Below are 23,304 nucleotides of genomic sequence, written 5' to 3'. Positions count from 1 at the left end.
TTGAACAGAATCGACGTGGAAGGGCCCCAATGATTGGGAAGAGGAAAAGATTGTTGTCGGGGGGGGGGGGGGTGATTAGGACAATGGCATGGTCTGGCGGCGACCATGGTGGCGGTCTCACAGCAGGCGGCGGCCTTCTTCCCAATACGGCAACGTTCGTTTTCTCCTCCCTTCGATTCTCCTCAGCACCGCAGCCTTTCTTCTCTTTTGTGCCTTTGATCCTCCTCTCCCCCAACTCGTGCCACAGGGAGGGTCACGTATGGTGGCGGGATGACGGTGGCAGTGGCAGGATTTGTCCTCCTCCTCTGATTGTGCAGCACCGCAGCCTCTCTTGATTCGTCCCCCACTTGACCACAGGGGGGTGTTTTTATAGCTTTAGGGGGGGAGATGGTAGCCACCACGTGGCTTAAGCATGCCTCTCCCTCCTCATGCTCCCACACACTACTCCACCTAAGGCCATTCCTCCCCACACTCCCTCTCCTCCAGCCATGCATCGGTTGGGGGAAGGGATAATTATTAAAAAAATTGACTTAAATTTATCCAATTGCCCCTTCAAAAAGGGTGTTTCATTGGCTTTTACGGTCTTCAACCCTGGCCTTGATTTCACAATGTGGAGGCCTCATTTTTGTGCGTGCGGGGTACGGATTAAGCTATCAATAATTACAGTGTGGGAGATAGCCTTGCACAGGTTTTACGCGGCGTGCGGGGAGTCAAGTTCAATAATATTTTTGAGCAGAAATATTATAGTTGGTCAGTTTTTGCAATGAGTTTGTGATCAGTTTGGGGTCACATTTGTAGCAGTTTGTGATCAGTTCTCAGATCAGCAAGTGATCAGTTTATGATCAGATTATGCTCAGCTTTCAATGGTTTACATCCGGTTCCATGAACAATAGCATATGTTATGATGCCATTGATGTTTTAGCCATGGTTTATGCTTGGTTATGCTATGCTATGGTTTGCTTTTGCCAGATGAGTTAAGCTCATGAGAAATAGACATGTCACATGATAATATGACAATGTTTTTAAGATTCTTTGTGAGTCTTATGTTATGTTATGATTGTCTGGTAATTTTCAGTATGTGTTGGGCATATGGAATGGTTGAGCAACAATGCACAATGTTGTGTGAACTATGATACCTCGTGGAAATTCCAATTCACGATTTTGCTTTTGATGCATTTGGTAGTGCAATCGATGACGATTGCAAGGATTTTAGGAGAGAGAGCTGTTATGAGGACATGTATTTTTGAAACCTCACTTAACATGTGGATTAATTTTTAATCACATGGTTAAGTAAATGTTACACATGTGAGGTATAACTGGGATTAGAGTAAATTTACAAGCTCGGGACCCAAGGAAATCATGGGACCTCAGAGGCAAAAGTTGCTATAAGTTATGTCGCATAGATACTTGGTGACATCTTGTGCCAATTGTTGACCTAGGTCATTCATTTGGCCATAAGTGTCAGTTGGTAACGTTAGAGAAGTGGCGTTGAATGGTATCTAATGCCAATTTGATGGTTAAAGATGGCGCAAAGATACTCAAGAATGAAAGTTGTCTAGCCAATTTAATTCTTGGCTATTCATATTATTTTTCAGGGCACCGAAATAATTATTAGATTAATTTTCAGTATTTAAAGACTGAAAATTAATATTTAATTTGGATTAATGCTAGAAAAACCGTTTGGGAGAGCTGTCACTTGTAAAAATGTCCATACAAGACAAAAAAATGTCTTTAGAGGTTGAAGAGAGGCATTTTAGTGTATTTAGCCTGCAAGAGAGAGGGAAGACATGCAGCTGGTCTGATCTGCAGCCATTGGAGAATCTTCTGAGGTAGCGAGGGGCAAGGGAAGACCAATCAATAATAGGTGACAGCATCTATAAGCTGTTGAGACAGGGCAGCAATAATAAATGATTGATTTTCTTCAGTTCTTTGCATCTACAAGCTGTGGAGACAAGGCAACAATAGTAAGTGAGAAATTTAGTAAATGAGAGATTTTCTTTAGTTCTTCGTGAAAGAAGTCCGAATTTTCTCTCTCCTCAGCATTCTCTCTCATCTCCTAGCCTTTCTACAGCCTTGCTCTGAAGATTACAACATCGAGATTACCAAAGGTTGAGAAATTTCAGATTTCTCTGTTGTAAACCCTAATCTGCAGTAACAGAAATCAGGGTTTAGCAGCAGCCTCAGGAAGTGTGTCAAAAATTCGAAGCTTCAAGACTTGGATTCAATAGGGTTGAAGCTATTTTTAGTCAAAATTAAGTGGAGGGTTCAGCAAAACAATGAATTGGGGCATTTTTCATCTCCATCAAAGTAAGTGAAGGCTAATTGACTGCCCGAATCAAGGGGCTAATCAGATTGAAGACTTGTTGGTCATTTTGGATAGCACGGGGAGTTGGAATGCCGAAAGGGATTGGGAGAATCCCATTATATATCAACTTCTTCTTCAATTAAGCTAAATAAATACCAAAAGGGGCACCAATTTTGGGGCCGATAGGGTATCCATTGTCCAAGATTGTAAGTTATTGCATTTCTCAGTTTTGTAATAAATGTTATTGTTGTAACTAAGTTGTAATTAGAGAATTACCACCCATCCACGGAAGGAAGGCCGGTTTCAGTAGGTGGGAGATCTTGAGACTTGGCGTTTCCATGGAGGCTATCTCTACCCCTTGGACATGGCATCCATCTCTTGGGCCAGCCGTAAGTAGGAGACGATGGCTGCTTCCACGACCGAGACAAAGTATAGGACTCTCTTTGATGATACTATGGAGGCTATCTATTTGAGGAACTTATTGGTTGCACTTTAGTTTCCTTGTGAGTCACCTACAGTTGTCTATTGCGACAACTAGAGTACCATTGTCCTTGCAAGTAATCCTATCATCACCTCTCGGACACATGTAGCGGTTCATTGCTACTTCATCAGAGAGCAAGTTGAGTTAGGCACCGTTTGCCTAGAGTTTGTGTCGTCAAGTGACAATTTTGTAGATATTTTGACCAATGCGGTTAACTGGCCGGTTCTACAGTATCTGCTATCATGGATCATCTTGGATACACCCTTCTCTATTTCTTCCGATTGATGGGGAGAGGGTCCTTCTCTCTTACTTCTCCTTCCAGTTTGAGAGCGGGTGGTTTTTTTCTCTTGGTAGTGATAGTGATGATGCTTACAACTTTTTCCTTTCAGACATTTATTTACTATGTATTATCTATTATGGACATTTGTAACTTCATCCGCGCACTGTCAAGATGACATGCTTGTAAAAGGACATTTGGGCAAGTGAACAATTTTCCTATGATGACACTGTTTAAGTGACACTATTGCACTGCATTTTGCATGAGCATGAAAACTTGCATCTTCCTTTGTATTATCCCATGCATTGGTATTCTATTCATGTAAATATGCATTTGTGCACATTTATTCCTTTTCGGTTATCTTTGGAGTAGTCAACTCCGGATCACCCATAATCGTGGCATTGCACATGGTAGTTTCCAAAGGCAAAAATTTCTATGCTTGCATGCTAGCTTTGCTTGTCTTACTTGCTCCTGTTGTATTGTCTCTCTCTCTACATATTTTCCATATGATTGGCACACACATACACTTAGGAATCCCTAGGCACTTATCCTAGTAGTGTGTGGGATTGTTTTGCTTGTTTTATGAAGTTTGTGGGTCTATCTATCCTTATTTTCCCGTGCTTCAGGGCATAGTGACTCAATGGGACAAAAACTGATTTGAAACTATCACTTAATGCTAAATCTTTTTGTTCAAGTTGCATTAATAGCCCTTAAAAAAAAAAAGTCCATTGTTGATTCCATTTGCCTTTGTATGTCTTGGTAGGCCCTTGGGCAGCCAATGAGCAACCTTAGTTCTATGCCTTGGCTTCTCTGGGGTGATTACTTGGGCTCCCTTGGCAAGATAACTATCGCCTTTGTAGTCTTGATAGGTTACTAGGTAGCCGATGTGCATCGTTTGCTTGATACCCTAGCTGCTTTGGGGTGGGAAATCTTCAGGTAAAAGCAAATATATATCAAGGACTTATTTCTCATGGCTCAACTTTGGGCCTGAAAGGGGGTGTTGAGCTAAAAATGCATTAGCTTGACTTAAACAATCCCAAAACATGCTTAATTAATAAAGAAAACCTCTTATTTTAAAAAGATACATGATTCTAGAGAGTTACTATGTTCCACATGCAAAACCCTAATTTGGGTGCCCAAAACTTTCTATAAATAGGTATATAGCCCACCACTCTCCCTCAATTTCGTTTTTGTAGGTTTCAGAAGCCGTATCTTTGTTGCCCATATCCCGTTCGTGGAGGACATCACGGTAAGTGCTCCCCCTAACCATCTACTACCGTTTGGCGTTCGATTCGAGCCTTCGCCTTTTGTTTGCAGCTATCGCCTGGTACCTTGGAATTGTCGTCTACAGTTTGCTGTTGCGTTTGATGTTGACATTAGTATCTGGTGCTATTGTCATCAGCTTGGAACTGATACCCCAATCTTCTCTTTTCTCAGAATGCTGCATTTTCAGATTTTAGCTACTGCTCTGACATTCTCTTACCTTTGTTTGCTGCGTTTATACCTAAGAGCTAACATTCAGATTTTCTCTTCTTAGGTATCTGCATTTTTAGTCTTCTGCGTTTTTAGTCTTTCTCTCTCTTGCGCTGCTGTTTGCATCAAATCTAGCCTTCTTTGGCTATGTTTGCTGGTGTTGGATACACAGAGGCTGCATTTGTTGTGATTTGGGATTTGTTCGAAGTACGACACACTCTACAACTCATAACCTTTGCTTTGATCTCAGAAATATGAGAGTTTGAGGTTCAGTATTCACTGTATAGTGTGTTTGCTGCATGAGTTCCGTATATTTATTATTCATTGACTTTATTACTCATTGTGTTCAGTGTCTCTGAGTTATTCTAGCCCTAAACCTAACCGTGTTTTGAGTTTATCAGTCTGTGCTTTCGCGTACGATTTGATTTTGTGCTTTTTGCATTGGGAGCATTTCTTCAAACAGTAAAAAACTATGATGAAGGTGGCAAAGTGTAGAGTCTTGAGTCTTCTAGTGGTGCATAAGATAGGTTGAAAGCACTTACTTTTATTTAATAGTTTGATGTAGCCTATTTTGGAGGCAACTTCACAGAGGCATCCAAGATAGGCAAGGCAACCACATTCTTGAAGAGAAATGCAATGTAGTGGTGGTCTACACTTTTTATTTAGGAAAAAACACCTATCACTTGTTAGTGATATGGTCATCCAGTCATCCTCTGGACAGGCATGTGTCCATGCATTCAAGATGAGTTTGTCAGAGTTTGTGTGTTGCTAGAGTGCCATGTGGTAGTGCAGGTTAGATTTACATGTGTAGCAATCAAACAGGCCATGTCAGTAGTCGGACGTCAATAGTTGGACAAACTCGCAATGATGATGTAAGTGCGGGGAAGAACGTGAGAATTGTTGGGTATCTCACACGCCTTACTTACGCCTACGCTCATATGGGAGTGTGCGGGTGATCACTAGGACACTGGGGCACTTTTTACTCTCGGTAGGAGAGGTTTTTTCCCCCAGATTATGTGTACTATTTTGTATGTGCTTGTGGTGCACACTTACGGGCACTTACTGTGTTCGGGTGTGAACAGCCCCTTATAACTCTAAGGTATAAAGGTTATCATTTGTACTTTCAGCTTACACTCTATTCAGTACTATTGCATTGGGTGTCGTGCTCAACTCTGTCTCTCACTCTCACACTGTCTACTGCACTTCAGCTGCACCTCGATCCTCTCCCATCTGACATTTGGTATCAGAGCTCAGCTCAGAGCAGTCTTCAGTCTGCAGTCTGCAGCCCCCGCCAGTTCTGCCCCAGCGTCCTGTTCCTGCCCAGTCCTGCCTGCGCCTGTCAGTCCATCAGCGCGCAGCACCAGACGACTCCTCTGCCCAGCGTGCAGCTCCAACAATCAGCGCGCAGCACCGCCCTGCCCAGCGCGCCACCTGTACCTGCGTGCTGCCACCTCTGCCCAGCGAGTCCTCTGCCCTGTGTCTGCCCAGCATGCCCCTTCGCCTGTCAGTCTGCCTGCGCAGCCTCCCTGCGCTGAGCTAGCCTGTGCCGTCAGCTCCAGCTGCCAGCGCGCCACCTGTCTCCACCAGCCAGTCCTGGGTGCTGCCTCCTCTGCCCAGCGCGCGCCCAGTCCTGCCTGCGCGTGTCACTGGACCTGCACGCCTGTACCTGTGCGTCAGTCCGACTGTACCCAGCAGTCATTACCTCGGGAATCGTGCCCGTCGTCAACACGCAGAGGTAACATTCTGCACTTTTCTTTTACACAGGAGTTCGTGCAACAGGTTCAGGTTCAGCATTGGGAAACGTGCTGAACAGCAGGTTCAGTTTTCAGCATTGGGAAACGTGCTGTGTCTGTCTGTGACACATTGAATGCACATTTTGGGGCTTTTGTAACAGACATTTGTGACAGAAATTTTGGGCAGAAAATTTTGGGGCTTTTGATGTTTTAGTGCTGCTGAGCACTAATTGCACCTTGGGAAGCGTGCATCAGTGACAGTTTTTTTGAAAGAGTACCCTTTGCACATTAATTGCAGACTTGTGTTTGCTGCAATTTCTGGAAATTTGCAGATTTCCAGCCCGTACTGCATTGACATTGCTCTATTGCCTTTTGGGAAATAATGGCAAATCAGGGAGGAGATGTATTCACCTATGTGTCCAAGGAAGACCGATTGGATGGGAACAATTATTCCCTTTGGTCTTTCATGATGAAGAATGTATTAGTGGCCAAAAATTTGTGGGATTATGTCAGTGGAGAGGAAGCACGACCAGGAGTTGTGGCTCCCGCTACTCCTCCTCCAGGAGGACGTGCAAGAGGGCAACCTCAGCCCCCTCCACCTCAGCCCGCTCAGCCACTTCCCCCAAGAACTGCAGCTCAGAAAGCTTGGGATACACGGGATGCACAGGCTATGTCGCTGATTGCATTGGCAGTTCAGCGTTCTATCATTCCTCATATTCGTTCAGCAGCTTCTTCACAAGAAGCTTGGTTGACATTGGAGCAGATGTTTGCAGGAAAGAATGAGACTCGCATCTCTTTCTTGAAGAAAGAGCTAGAGACTCTAAAGATGAATGAGGGTGATTCTATGCAGGATCATCTCAACAAAATTCAGGACTTGCGGGAGCAACTCATGAATGTGGATGAGTACTACTCAGATGCGCAGCTGATTTCTACGACATTGAATTCACTGCCTCCCTCTTCCTTGGCTTTTCATACTGCCTTGAACCTCACTATGAGGATTTCGAAAGAGCCCATCACTTTCATTCAGCTTGTTAGTTTGCTTCTAGAGGAGGAGCAAACTAGACGGAACAGTGGTGTGGATGGTATAGCCTCTGAGCAGGCTTTTATGTCAAGGCAGAAGGGTAAAAACAGCCAAGGGAAAAATGCTTCGCAGAGTTCTGGTAGTAGTAATACTTCACAGACAAGTCAGAAACAGGGGGGCACGCAAGCCAAGAAAGGAAAATGCCATTACTGCAAGAAGCTTGGCCACTACATCACTGAGTGCAGGAAGCGCATCGCCAAAGAGAAGAAGAAGGAGTCAGGGATGTCTGTTTCTGCAGCTCCTTCCACTGCTAGTGAGTCCGCGTCCTTTGTTGTAGACAGGGACTATTGTTTTTACACTTGCAGTTATGATGTCTCTTGGGCTGATAGAGCATTTAGCTCTACAGAGGATGCTGACACTTGGTTCTTTGACAGTGGTGCCTCACGGCATATCACATCTCGTAGAGATTTGTTTGCTTCTCTTGGTGCACCTCCCGTTGGGAAGCCTGTTCAGTGTGCTAATAATGCATCATACCCTGTTCGTGGTATTGGGGAGATTCAGCTTACAGCCATTGATGGCTCTATTCTCCGCCTACAGGATGCTTTGTATGTGCCTGGCATTAAGAAGAATCTGCTTTCCATTTCTTCTATGGCACGTTGTGGTTTGCAGGTAACCTTTGATGATGACCGTTGCATGGTCCGTGACAAGGAACACATGACATTGGTCTTGACAGGTTCTCTGTGTCATGGGTTATATGAGTTGGATGCTCTTTCGGTAGATCAGTCTGCATATTTGACATCCACTCTTACTCCTGCTATGTTAGAGGCAGAGTTATGGCATGCTCGTTTGGGGCATGTAAACTATGGCAGCTTGATGCTATTACAGCGTACTCAGATGTTGGATGGATTACCTCTCTTGGAGAGACCTCCTGAGCATTTATGCGAGGGTTGCATTTTGGGGAAAATGCATCGTTTCTCTTTTCCCCGTGATGTTGCTTTTAGAGCAACAGCCAGATTGCAGCTTGTACATTCGGATGTTTGTGGGCCCATGCAGACACAGTCATTGGGTGGTTGTTACTATTTTGTAACATTTATTGATGACTTTACACGTTTGTGCTGGGTCTACTGCTTGAAAAAGAAGTCAGAAGTGTATGATGCATTTTTGGCTTTCAGTGCACTTGTGGAAACTCAGTCTGGTTGCAAGATTAAGACTCTCCGTTCGGATCGAGGGGGGGAATACGTGTCCTCTATGCTGAATTCTTATTTGCAGCAGAAGGGCATTATCCATCAGTACACTACTGCATATACTCCACAGCAGAATGGGGTAGCAGAGAGGAAAAATCGGTCACTCATGGAGATGGCCAGATGTATGCTGAAGGCAAAGAGTTTGCCTCATAGTTTTTGGATGGAAGCCGTCATGTGCGCTTGCCACATTTTGAACAGATGCCCTACCAAGGCCTTGAAAACCGTCACACCTTTTGAGGCTTGGCACAGCCGCAAACCTTCTGTTGGCCACTTCCGTACTTTTGGGTGTCTTGCATATGCCCATATTCCACAGGTACTTCGAAAGAAGTTGGACAACAAGGCTGTAAAATGCATCTTTATGGGATATAGCAGCGAAAGCAAAGGCTACAGACTCTATGATCCCGTGACCAAGAAGGTTTTTGTCAGCAGGGATGTTGTATTTGATGAAAAATCAGAATTATCCTTGGCTGGTTTTGATACATATCAGGCTGCCCGTGATGTCTTTGAAGGGCTGCTGCCCATCACATTTGGTGATTCAGCTGGTACTTCAGCAAATGAACCTAATGTTCAGCCAGCTGCTCCTATGGAACATGCAGTAAATCAGCACATTGCTGAAACTGAAATTCAGCAGGAACTTGTACACAGTCAGGAAGCAAGACAGGTGCCTAGATGGTACACGCAGACTATGAGAGATAGTCATTTGGAAACACCCTTGGCTGGTCGTACTCGAAGGCAAACTCGACTGCATGATTCAGCACATTCCATGGAGTTTGTTATGGCAGCATGTACTCATGATAATGAGGAGCCTGAATGTTTTGAGGATGCACGACATAGTGTGCATTGGATGGCAGCCATGCAAGCTGAATTGGATTCTATTCATAAGAATCATACTTGGGATTTGGTGTCTTTGCCAGTTGGCAAGCGTGCGATTGGTACGAAATGGGTCTACAAATTGAAAAGGAATGCAGATGGATCCATAGATAAATACAAGGCACGGCTGGTAGCTAAAGGCTACGGACAGAAAAAGGGCATTGACTATGAGGAGACCTTTGCTCCTACCTCCCGTATGACGACCATTCGGTCTATGATTGCCTTGGCTGCACATTTTGGTCGGAAAGTGCATCAGCTGGATATAAAGACTGCATTCTTACATGGGGAACTTCAGGAAGAAGTGTATGTACAACAGCCCATTGGTTTTGCAGTTGAAGGCTCAGAAAATTTAGTATGCAAGCTGAAAAAAGCTCTATATGGTTTGAAACAAGCTCCACGAGCTTGGTACGCAAAGATAGATGCCTTCTTGCTTAGTCAGGGGTTTGTAAACAGCCCATCTGAGTCTACCCTTTATGTACATAAAGAGGGGGGATCCATGCTGATTTTGTGTCTATATGTAGACGACCTTTTGCTCACTGGAACACGTGCTGATCAGATTTCAGCATTCAAAAATAATTTACAGCAAACTTTTGACATGTCTGACGTGGGTATTTTGCACTATTACTTGGGCATCCAGTTTGTACATGATGCTAGAGGCATTGGATTATGTCAGTCAAGGTACATTGGGCAACTTCTTGAGAAGTTTGGCTTACAGGATTGCAAGCCAGTTTGTACACCCATGGAACCTGGGCTCAAACTGTCATTACATGATGACAGTGATTTGTTTGATATCCATACTTATGCTCCAGCAGTGGGATGTCTCATCTATCTATGCCACACTCGGCCAGACATACAGTTTGCCGTTTCAGTTTTGAGCAGGTACATGCATCAGCCTCGTATGTCGCATTGGCAAGCTGTGAAGCGTGTGTTTCGTTACTTGCAGGGTACTAGAGCTCTTGGATTGCTTTATGCCAAGGGGGGACCACTGCAGTTACATGCTTACAGTGACTCTGATTGGGCTGGTGATTTTGATACTCGTCACTCCACTAGTGGCAATTGTTTCTTTCTTGGCTCGTCATGCATTTCTTGGCTTAGCAAGAAACAATCCACTGTTGCCACGTCGTCATGTGAAGCTGAGTACAAGGCAGCCTTCACTACTGCAGTTGAGTGCGTATGGCTTAGACGTTTACTTGCTGATTTGGATGTATCTGTTACGGAGCCTACTCCTTTATATACTGACAGTCAGAGTGCCATTGCAGTGGCACGGAACCCTGTGTTTCATGCTCGCACGAAACACATAGAGATTCACTACCACTTTGTCAGAGAGAGGCTACATGCAGGTGATATCAGCCTTGTCTACTGTCCTACCACCAGCAATGTGGCAGACATCTTCACCAAAGCTCTTCCACGAGACAAATTTGAAGCATTTCGCGATGCTTTGAATTTGACGCCCTTTGGTGGCGGATGATCCTTGTACACTTGATCACTCTTCACTCCAGGGGGGTTTGTTGGGTATCTCACACGCCTTACTTACGCCTACGCTCATATGGGAGTGTGCGGGTGATCACTAGGACACTGGGGCACTTTTTACTCTCGGTAGGAGAGGTTTTTTCCCCCAGATTATGTGTACTATTTTGTATGTGCTTGTGGTGCACACTTACGGGCACTTACTGTGTTCGGGTGTGAACAGCCCCTTATAACTCTAAGGTATAAGGGTAATCATTTGTACTTTCAGCTTACACTCTATTCAGTACTATTGCATTGGGTGTCGTGCTCAACTCTGTCTCTCACTCTCACACTGTCTACTGCACTTCAGCTGCACCTCGATCCTCTCCCATCTGACAAGAATGACAATACTTTGAACTTAACCAACTTGATCAATTATCACCATGAAAAATTAGAAGATAGAGAGAGAGAGAAATGAAATAAAATGATATATTAACGTCTACAAAAGGCCAAAATGACCTATGAGACTATGAGTTACAATCATGTGTATGATGGTACAACTGTCTGGGCAAAATATGTAGCACAAAGCAAAATAAGAAAAGAAACTAACTATGGCTATGTGTAAAACATAGAGCTCTATCTAGTAACAATGAGCTCCAAATGGTACAATTCCATGTGGGTATGGAGGGCCTAGCTCTAGCCCAAGCAATAAACCCCTGTATCTGCCTATGAATGTATCATTGGTGTCCGTGTCGAGGCCTAGGACGTGTGGATCGGCTAAGCTGAACGGCTGGATCAATTAGTACTCCTTGTCTGTGTGTGGACTGTGGTGGTGAGAGAGGCTCTCGTGTGGACTGTTGCTGTAACTGTATTGAAGTCTTCTGAGTCTCCTTTGCAAAAAAGTCTGTGAGCTGCCTTTGTGAGGGGTCTCAGTGTCCTAGAGCAGTTGTACTCCTGAGGCACATGTCACGAAGCCGTTGTATCTCAAGAAGAAAGAAGCCAAGGCATCGTTGATTGGTAAACTTCATGACTTTGGATAGTGGTCCAAATCCGTCTCTAAAGAGAGAGTGGAAACGACCACGGACCTCATAATACGTTGGGCAGCAGCAGATATAATGCTCCTCTGTCTTTGGCTCTAATTGGCATATCTGGCATATACACTCCTCTGGTGGGATGGATCTATATCTGCCAGTCTCAATCTCTAGCTGATGTGAGGAGGTGCGTAATTGGCCAATAGTACATCTGATCCCATGGGAAAGGTGGGTGTCCATGTATCTCGGGCAAACAATAAATCCATCATCTGCAGTATGAAGGAAATGCTTACGGTAGAAAGCCATCTTTGTCTCTAGCTCCTGCCCTGGCATCAACCATGTCCGCCTGATATCCAACTGGGTAAGATCCATCCTGATGATCTTGTGAATCTCCAACCTGCTCAAATCAAGAGATGGTGCATCAAGGGAGTACTGGAAGGGAGGTAACTTGTCCATGCTAAAGGCATTAAACTCAAACCATGCCGACTTCTGTGCATACCAACATGAAGTATCACCCTCTCTGGCAAGCTGCCTAGAGGACTCAAGGGGACCAACCGTGTATATCTGTGTCTCGGTAAGTCCCATAGGCTATGTTTGTATGCGACTGATTGGGTGAGAGCCTCTACCACAATTAGTGTAGTTGCTAGCTCGTCTTTGATGATCTCATGTGGCACTGAGGCCTTACATCTGATCATCCTGGATATCATAGACACTAGGGGTTTCTCCATCGACCTCCATTCGTCATAAGTGTGCTATGATCTGCTACGGTGGTCAAGACTAGGCCCCCATATCTGTACTCCATAAAGTAGTGTGGATGTGACCAGAGTATCGAAGAGCCATAGCTTGGTGCGGGGTTCTTGGAATTGCACCTATGAGCACATCCTCTCCAAACCACCTAGTTTTGTGTATCTGCGAGTTAGTCTAGTGTCTGTTGCCTCTCGCATAGAAAAGGTGGGTCCTGTAAATAAGACTCCCAGGTATGTATAAGAATCCACATACTCCAGCTCCTGAGATCCATATGTAAATCTAGGTGCTGATCTCCTGACCCATTGTGGTGTAGTATTAAATACCATCCCCTTGGTTTTACCAAGGTTCATTGAAAGCCCACTGTCCAAAGTATAGGAGTGTAGTGCATCCAAGTGTCTTTGTAGACCCTCTGGAGAGTCAACTATCAATACAATGTCATGTGCATACAATAGTAGAGGTATCCAAGTGCCAGGTAGTGGAGCTCCTCTATCTCTGGAGCTTCTCTATTTCCTTCCTGTGAAAAGAGTTGACACCACATTGAGAGGGTAACCCCCCCTCCCCCCCCGCTTTGTAACAGTTTATTGAAACAAAACCATGGGCACCAAGTGTCTAAACCATATACAAAAGGACTGATTTGTTGCAATTTTGAAAATTGGGGTTTTGAAATTCTAATTTTTGCAAACATCGGGCAGCAAAGTTGATTCTATTCTTTGGTGCTTGAATTTGATCAAGCTAAGTAGAAAGTGTTTCTTGGATGAGAGATAGATAGGAGAGTATAAAGCATGCGGCTGAAATTTCAACATGAGAGCTTCTTTCAAATAAAGAGAGAGACCTCCAATATATAGGTGTGGGGCTTCGGTGCTCAAAAGTGGAAAGTAGAGGCTATAAGTAACAATTGCTTGCTGAAAATGACAAGTGTAGGGACACTTGTCTCTTCAAAATGACACACGTCATCTTCTAGATACCACATGTCACTTTTTTGGAGGAAAAAGCTTCCAAACCTTCTATTCTAAAAATATCTCAAATGGTTAAGAATTTGAGATCTCCACTGAGACAAAATTGTTCCTTGCGAAATTCCGGAGCCTTTGATGTAAACAAAATTTTCTTTTGAGCAACTTCCAAAAATAGTAATCTCCTAAATTTTAGGAGTTGTCAAATTTAGCTTTTGGAGAGCTTCATTATGTAGGTTCACCAGTTCATGGTTTGTTTTTTCGATCATGAGCATTTGGTTTCACTTTCTGAAACCACTCATTATATAGGCTTCTAGTCAATGTGACTATCTGAGTGTAAAAGTCTTAGTCATCTGAGTTTTCTGGTCAATTTGACTCTCGACTAAAACTTTTAACTTCTCTTGGGCATCTCGTTAATGACGACCCAAGTATAATTATAGGGCATTCTAGCCATCGGCCATCCTTAAATAGAAAGATGAATATTTAATCATATCTTGAAATACTTAAATAATACAAATCGCCTTTGAAAGTACAGGAGTATCAAATTGTTTTGAAATCATTGAGCTGTTATGTCTTGGTAATAATTGATATACAAAAGGTTTTTTACAAATGATGTGGCAAAATTTGCCATTTTTAGCAGGTATTGTGCAATGAGTCAAATCTGGTATAGGTCAGCTAGATTTGGCAAGTTGATTACTATTTTGATTGGCTCACATTTATTGCTGTAAATAGCAGATGTTCAATATACTTTTAGGCATTCTTAATCACTTCTTGGATGAGAAATAGATAGGAGAGTACAAAGCATGCTGCTGAATTTTCAGTACGAGAGATGAAGAGAGAGACCTTCAATATATAGGTGTGAGGATAGGGTGCTCAAAAGTTGAAAGTAGAGGCTATAAATAACAAGTGTTTGTTGAAAAAGATAAGTGTAGGGACACTTGTCTCTTCAAAATGACACATGTCCTCTTCTAGATGCCACATGTCACTTTTCTAGAGAAAGAAGCTTCCAAACCTTCTACTTTAAAAATATCTTAAATGCTTAAGAATTTGAGATCCGTTGAAGACAAAATTGTTCCTTGTGAAGTTCCGGAGCGTTTGATGGGAATAAAATTTCCTTTTGAGCAACTTTCAAAAATAGTAATCTCCTAAATTTTAGAAGTTACCAAATTTAGCTTTTGGAGTGCTTCATTATATAGGTTCACCGGTTCATGGTTTGTTTTTTCGATCATGAGCATTTAGTTTCACTTTTTGAAACCACTCATTGTATAGGCTTCTAGTCAATGTGACTATCTGAGTGTAAAAGTCTTGTCATCTGAGTTTTCTGGTCAATTTGATTGCTCAACTAAAACTTTTAATTTCTCTTGGGCATCTCGTCAATGACAACCCAAGTATAGTTATAGGGCATTCTAGCCATTGGCCACCCTTAAATAGAAAGATGAACAGCTTGAAATACTTAAATAATACAAATTTCCTTTCAAAGTACATGAAGATCAAATTGTTTTGGAATCATTGATGTCTTGGTAATAATTGATATACAAAAGGTTTGTTACAGATTGTGGCAGATTTTACCATTTTCAATAGGTTTTGTGCAAGGCCAAATCTGGCATAGGTCGGGTAGATTTGGCAAGTTGATAAGTATTTTGACTAGCCCATATTTATTACTGTAAATAGTAGATGTTCAATACACTATTGGACATTTCTGATCACAAATTTCTAGGCTGAGTTCGTAGAGATTGTTGTAGACTTTGAGGTGTATAGCAGGGTGACATCATTGAGGTGGAGATATGCAGATATATGCGTTGCGCTCGTGTACATATCTACATTCCTTATTCAACATTCTTCATATTGTAGATCTATTTTTTTCTCTCTCTTTCTTTCTCTCTCCTCTTTGTGTTCACTCTATCTCTCAGTCTCGGTCATACGCTTCCGCACTGCTGCACTTTGGCATGGTATCAAAGCAGTGTAAAGATTGATTGATTGTGGGTGGACCGAAGGAGGATCTTTCAGCGCGACACAAGGCTTTGTTTTCAGCATTCGAGGGTGAGCGGGAGGGCTATGAATCGGAATAAGGATGAGACGAGCGTGGATGTACAAGAAAGGAGCAAAGTTGTTGATTCTACTGTGGATTTTTGTTGTTTGGGAAGGAGGAAGCTTGCATTGTGAGTCTTCAATTGCTGATTTTACCTTTTCATCACCTTTGGTGAGTGAAAAAGGTGTAGGACGAGTGGAGAAGAGCCCTAGTCAGTTGCGTTTTATAGTCAGAGGGGGCTGCTTTTGTATTTTTGCAAGCATAGTAGGTGAACATGTCTTTTGAGGCTGACATGGAGTTTTAGTTGATTATGGATTGGAAGGTGCTCATCTTACTAGCTCTTCCATCAGATCAAAAGCTCGTGGCGAGAACTACTGTGTTTGGCACGTATTTGGCACATTATGATGCTTTCTATCTTGGAGTCCTACGATTTGGTGGAGCTTGTTATGGAGGCCATTGACTATCTTGCATCGAGAGATGAGTCCAAACTTTCTACAGATGATCATGCGGATTTGGCAAAGGCTTAGATGTATTGGGACAAATTGAATGCTCACATCCGCTCATTTCTCTTCCTTTCATGTACTATAGTCGTGATTGTTCATATTGAGCACTTGATGGTGGCTAGGGACATATGGTTGAAGCTTGATCAATTATACAACCAAATGACCTTTATGAAACTGGTGTCTTTGGAGGTGTAGATGAAGATGTTGAATGCCAACAAGTCATCTTCTATGCGGGATTATGTGAACAAACTATGACAACTTCAAATGCAGGAAAAGTGATCACATCCAAAGACATAGCGATAACTCTTTTTCATAGTTACCGTCTAGGTTTGGTCCTTTTTACTGTGCCTTGATTGCGTCAGGGCAAGAGTCAACTCTTTGGTGGGAAGAGTTGGTTCCTATGGTCTTGGACCAAGAGGAACAATTTAAAGGGTAGAATGCTTCCAAGTTGGAGGCATTGGCAAGTCAATCCTCTCAGAAGAAGGGGAAGGATAACAAGAAGAAGAAGGGGAAGGATAACAAGAGGAAGAAAAACGACAAACCGAAGAAGAACAAAGAGAAGAAATATTTTTGTCACATCTGTGGCAAGATAGGTCATTGGAAGAAGGATTGCCTATAAACGATAAGAACGGTGGCTGTTCTCTCATTAGTTGGTTTTCTCTATTTGGAGGTGGTTCACATATCGATACTGAAGGCTTTTGATGCTGTGTTGATGGCCCTACTCCCGAGAGTGGATTGTTGACAGTGGTGCCTCTTGGCATATGACTCCTTTTTCTGTAGGTGTTGCCCATTTGCAACCTTTGTAGGGGCAGATTCTCATTGGAGATCACTCTTTTGTTTTCATACAGGGTAGGGGTGACTGTCAGAGTGCAGCGATGCGGAAGTGTGGGACCAAGACTGAGAGAGAGAGTGAACGCAGAGAGAAGAGAGAGAGAGAAAGAGACAGTGGAAGATGAAGATCTGCTGAAGTGTGTTGTATACAAAGATATGTAGATATGTACACGGGCGCAGTGCGCGGGACTGCGTGTCTCCACCTCGACGATGCAACCTGCTGTTCACCTCGAAGTACGCCGCAGTCTGCATGATCTCCAGCCTGTAATCTGCAAACAGAAGTGTAGAAGACTGTGCAGAAGATCAGCTATAAATACCCAGCAAGAATGCGCCCAGAAATGGCAGGTTGGCTGCATTAAATGCAGCCGACTGATTAGTACAGGTCGGACTGCCACGTGGCTGTTCGACTGGTCAATCCGACCAGGCGCCTGTACGGCCAGGGAATCTGATCGCTAACACCCCCTCTCAAAGCCTGGACGGGGCAGAAGCCTGAGGGATCTGGCATGTCTCCGAAGTAGAGCCTGGGGAAGTGCCTTCGTAAACAAATCTGCAAGATTGTCCTCCATCTTGCAGTACTCCACAGCGATGGTCTCATCCAGAAGCTTCTCTCTGATGAAGTGGTACTGGATCTCTATGTGCTTCGTCCGGGCATGGAAAATAGGATTCCGTGCCAAGGCAATGCAACTCTCATTGTCTCATTGCAGCAAAGTAGGACGAGTCTAGGGGCAGCCAAGCTCCTCTAACAATCTCCGAAGCCACACAGCCTCACATGCGGTGGAAGACGCGGCCCGATACTCCGCCTCAGTAGACGAAAGGGCTACCGTGGGCTGCATCTTGCTACTCCATGAGATAACACCTGTACCCAAGGTAAAACAATAGCCTGTAGTAGACCGCCTGTGGTCCACATCGCCAGCCCAATCCGAGTCGCTCCAACCGGCAAGTACAAGAGCTGAACCACCTGTGCCTGCTGGATAATGAATCCCTAAGTCAGATGTCCCCCTCAAATACCGAAGTATCCTCTGGGCAGCCTGCCAATGTACCGTCTGAGGTTCACTCATGAACCCCGCCAAGAGACCAATAGCAAAACAAAGATCAATACGAGTGTTGAGGAGCCAAATCAATGAGCCAATCAACTGACGATAGCGGGAAGCATCCGCCAAGGGAGAAGCTGAATGTGAAGTGGCCTTCCAGTTTTGATCCATAGGAGTAGAAATGGGCCGACAATCCTCCATCGCAAAAGAAACCAAGAGCTCTTGGACATATCTCTGCTGAGAGATGAAAATCCTCCTCTGAGGAAGAGGATGACTTCATAGACCATCCTTAGTTGTTGTAGGTTTACCTTGATGTTTTCCAATTAGAGCCGACTTTAGATTGGGCTCAGTCATGTTCAGTAGAGCAAGGGTCTAGAGTATTACCTGATGCTCGAGAGGGAGCTAATACCTCCACTTCTCAGTAATGGATAGGTCTAGGTGCAATGGATCTCGGATGTATTCAACATACATTTAGGGGTACTATAGCTGATAGTATGTTTGCCAGGAGATCATTATTCAATGTCCTAGATACTCTGTTTGGTATGCATATGGTATAGTTTATTATGTGTAGCTCTAAAACTGTACATTTGCATCAGTTCATGATCATCAAGGGCTGATTATTGAATGCTGCTTTTCAATGTATGGTCATTAATTTTTAGTGGTATTTAGCTGATTTTATGGATAGCAGTGTATGTTATGATGCCATTAATATTTCAGCCATGGTTTATACTTGGTTTATGCCATATTATGGTTTAGTTTTGTTAGATCAATTGAGCTAATGATTAATGGATCTATTGCGCGATAATCTGAAAATTTTTTGGAGATTCTTTGTGAGTCTTATGTTATGTTATGTTGGCTAGTAATTTTCAGCATGTGTTGTGCATATAGAATGGTTGAATAGTAGTGTGCAATGTTGTGTTGACTATGATGGCTTGTGGAAATTCTAGTGCAATACTTTGCTTTTGATGGTATCATGAGGACATGTATTTTAAGGGGAAGGCTATCATGAGGACATGTATTTTTGCAAGCCTTACTTAATATTTGGATTAATTTTTAATCATATTTTAAAGTAAATGTTGCATATGTAGGGTGCAACTGAGGTTAGTGCAAATTAATGAGCTTGGGATTAGTGGATGTCAAAAGCAAAAGTTATAGTTAGTTATGTCGCACAGATACTAGGTGGTATTTGGTATTTGATGCCAATTATTGGCCTAAGTCATTTATTTGGCCATAAGTGTCAGTTGGTGACATTAGATGTACTTAATGCCGATTTGATGGTCAAAAATGGCATAGGGGCACTTAGGAGATGAAGTGGCATAGCCAATTTAATTATTGACTGGTCAAACTATTTTCTGGGTACTGAAATAATTATTGTATTAATTTTCAGTAATTTTAGATTGAAAATTGATATAATAATGTGGATAATGCTGGAAATTAATTTGGAAAGGCTTCCACTTGTTAAATTTTCCAAAGGGAGGTTGGAGAAAATGTGGGGAAGGTTGGGAGAGAAAAAAGGAAGGCTTAGAGAGAGGGAGAATCATTCATTCTTGTCGGAAACACATTGTGAGGAGTTCAAGGAGTTATTGTGAGTTGAGTTTTAACCACTACCAATAGGCATTTGCAAATTCAGAGTAACCGATAGCTGTACGAGATCCTAGGCAACTTGGTGACAATCCTAAGTTGAAGGCATCAATAGATCTTGGGTCTCTAGGTGCAAGAGATAGCATTTATTATTGTTGGGACAGGGTAGCAGCTACATTTGACTGATTTTTGAGACATTTCTCATAACAAAAGTCTGAATTTTCTCTCTTCTCAACATTTTCTTTCATTCCCTAGCCATTTCATAGCCTTGCTTCAAAGATCTCAGCATTTGGACCCTTGGAATTTGAGGAATTTCAGTTTTCTTTACAACAAAAATTAGGGCTGAAGGTGATTTTCAGCTGAAAATCAGGTGGAGGACCAGCCAGCCATTAAATTTGGGGCATTTTCACTCTTCTAGAAGTGGGTGAAGGCCAATTGATTGCCTGAATCAAGGGGCATATCAGATTGAAGACTCACTTTGGACAGCAAGGGGAGTTTGGATTGTGAAGGGGATTGGGATAATCCCATTGTAAATCAACTTCTACTTCAATAAAGCTAAAGAAATATTGAAAGGGGTGCTAGTTTTGGGGCCAACCTGGTGTCCATTGTCCAAAAATTAGTAGGTAAATTTGTATTTTTTCAGTTTTGCAATAATTGCTTACTGCTGTTGTTAAGTTGTAATAAGGAAGTTCCTTACAAGGCTGATTTGTAGTTGGTTTTTTGGCCTTGGGACACTTTGTTCTAAGGTGTATTAATAGAAATTTCACCTTTTTCTGGAAAAAAAACAAAACAATATGGTGTGAAACAGTTTAAAGTATCCAATGCATGCCATAAAGCCGAAAAGGGTCTTGTAAAAGCTACAGGAGGTAGCCAATAATATATCTTGACATCGTGCACTGTATTCTTGAAAATGGGTGCTGCCCCATTTCCAAGCTATTGCTTAAGATTGCTCTAGTGTACAGTCATCTCTCACAGTTTCTACCAATTCATTTTGTTTTATAGTCACAGATGCCTGTTTTCCAACTTGCATTTTTTCCTCAAGCTGTACATAAGTGCATGTTTTCAAGCACGATGGATTCCTGACATTCCAAGGATGAGTCTGACCACCATTAGATCCTAAATATCTCATGTTTACTGCCTGTCGGCTGTTTACTAGTTCTTGAATGAGCTATATGATAACACATCTATGTCTGAAATAGGAGAATATTCCTAATTTCAGCTTCTAACCAGTGTAATTCACAGGACTATTCAAAAGGACCTGCCGGATTTATACCTGTTGATGAATGCACAATTTGGGAACAGAAATTTGATGAGCAATCTAGACGTTACATCTTTTGTATAAGGTTATCTCCGTATTATATTGGAAAGGCATTATTCCATACTTATTTGTTGGCCACAACCTCTTATGAAGAATTGGTGAGCCTCCTCTCAAGTGTGGCATTGTTCATATTAGATATGTATCAAATTGAATTTTCACTTAATACACAGATCTACTCGATAAGGGGAGGGAGTTAGACACATTCTGATGATTTACAAGGAAAGCTGTGATTGTTTATTCATGTACAATGTTCAGTTTTTCAAATGATACAAATTATCTGTCTAGACTTAAAGCTATCATAAAGAAAGAGTCAGATTGAGTCTGTGAAGAGCCTTTATATCTGATGCTCTTGGAGAAAGTGTGCTTCCCTGGCAGTATGAGCACAGATGCCACCCATGTGGTTACGAAGATGTTTGGGGGAACCTTTCTTTCCTTATCATTGGACAGCATTTGAGTAGGATCTCCACTTGAAGGTCTGGTATTCACAGCAGGGACTGTTTTGAGGACTTGGACAGGGACTCTCTGCAAGAGATTGGACTGTAGGAGAGGATACATGGCAGCTCTGGAAACTGCAAGGATGAGGAGAAGAGGTTCTTGCAGACATGGGTCTCAGGCTCCTGTTTTCCTACTGCCTCTCAAATGGTTTCACATTATAGCCTACCAGATTGGTTGTTAACACAACTCATGTTTTTGTGATGTATTTAGCTGCTTTTAATAGGGTACTCTGACTTTCCTATCTTAACTCATGGGAATCTTCTCCAAGGTGTTATTTATAGAATTTAAAAAAAAGGTGATTTGTGTGTGTTTTAAAAGGTATATTTTTATAGATGTGGAATTAATGCATTACCCAAATTTTCACTATCTCGTCTAACCACAGTTCCTAAGTCTCATCTACGTCTAAAACATAAGGAGTTGTTTGGCTATATTGAAATGAGCCCCAAGTCACCTAAGTGGCTCAAAACCCCTATTGTGGCTCACTTACAAGATTAGGGTTAATCTTTATATTCATGTTGCTTCTTGCCCTTCACAATGTGTTGTTCTTGTTAGTTATTCAGTTTCAATACAACCCAATTCTAAGTTGTCATATGCAATATCTTATTTTTTTGAAAGGTCAACTGGTTGAAGATGCTAGAGTTTGCTTCGAAGCCAAGAAGTTTTTGGATTGGTATTGCAATATTTTTCATATTTTACGTTCATGCTATGAAGAAAGCAGCGAGGCTTGCTGTTACATTCTAAAATCTCACTTTTAATTCTTCATTAGAGTTGTGCAAACTTAATTGTGTGTTCAGAAAGCTAATATCATGGAGTTATGTATGGTAAAAGGCCAACTTTATAGAGCTAATATGATAAAAAGGCCAACTCTACTGCACCTTACTCTTTGGACAGAAATATGCTCAGAGAAAACAAAAGGAGCTTGTCTTTTGTTTTACCTCTAGCAACTCCTTGATTAGGTGGTAAAACGTTTCTTTTGTTTTGGCCTTTTTAAAATATCACCACCTAACCAAGAAATTGCAGTAATAAAACTTTTTGAAAGAAATTTCACAGTTTGATGCATTTTCAAATAAAATTTCGTAAGCCAATGCGAGGTTAAAACTAGGTCAATGTTGTGGCATCTTATGTAACAATCTTGACATTTAAGCTTGGACTTTTTATTTGCTTCACCACCTGATCAAGAAGTTGCTACTGATGAAATGCATTAGACAATTTTGTGTGCATGCAAATTTTAACACCTGAAGCCAGTACTGATGTTAGACCACTAAGTCAGACTTGTAGCATGTTTGGACCAAATGTGTTGGCCTGATATATCAGCTTTATTTGAGTTCTCATCTACTTTCAATGTTGTTAAAGCATTTTGTTTTGATAAGGGTTCCTATAACTCATCTTCTTGTTCTTGTTGTAAGTTTCATGTTTCTTCCACTTCATCTTCTATATTATGTCTAGTACTTCCTTCAGTTCTCTTTCACTTGGTGCTTTATCCTCACTTTTTTTTTTCCTAAGGGAAGAAAATTCTATTAATAACACTCAAAGAAAATCTCCTGAGATAAAATACAAAGCACAAGGAACTTTGTAGAGAGTAGCTAAGTATATTAGAAATACAATTGTTGTGTGAACAACCAACGTGGTAGGCTATAATACCAGGCCATTTGAGGGGTTGTATGAAAAAGGTGCTTGAGTTCTAGGTCCGCGTGAAGGCCTCTCTTCTTCTTCTTCTTCTTCTTCTTCTTCTTCTTCTTCTTCTCAAAACCACCTTGCATACGCTCCCATCTGTTGCAGAGAGTGCAGATGATGTATGTCCAAATCCTTGAAAGAATCTCCGCTGTGGATACATCCTGAAGGTCTATAGCATGTTTGCACCTTGCAGACTAGATGTACCAGGTTATCATATTAGCAATCAGCTCCCATTTGTGATGGTGTCCATGGGTCCATTGTGCA

The 23,304-nt window shown here is 42.3% G+C and overlaps 1 protein-coding gene across 1 annotated transcript in view; it reads left to right on the top strand.

Moving 5' to 3' along the window:
• The window catches only part of LOC148030590 (uncharacterized), a 153,387-nt gene that overhangs the window by 16,143 nt on the left and 113,940 nt on the right, over positions 1 to 23,304 (top strand). The window contains exons 3-4 of the mRNA XM_087687283.1: positions 20,796 to 20,969; positions 21,982 to 22,036. Coding sequence (XP_087543409.1) covers positions 20,796 to 20,969; positions 21,982 to 22,036 — 229 coding nt within the window. The remainder of the gene's footprint in view (positions 1 to 20,795; positions 20,970 to 21,981; positions 22,037 to 23,304) is intronic.

Source organism: Lygodium microphyllum, chromosome 10 (assembly GCF_053477565.2).
Source record: "Lygodium microphyllum isolate KBCC chromosome 10, Lygodium_microphyllum_v1.1.10, whole genome shotgun sequence".
Taxonomy (NCBI): domain Eukaryota; kingdom Viridiplantae; phylum Streptophyta; class Polypodiopsida; order Schizaeales; family Lygodiaceae; genus Lygodium; species Lygodium microphyllum.
This window is presented reverse-complemented; position numbering and strand designations above follow the sequence as displayed.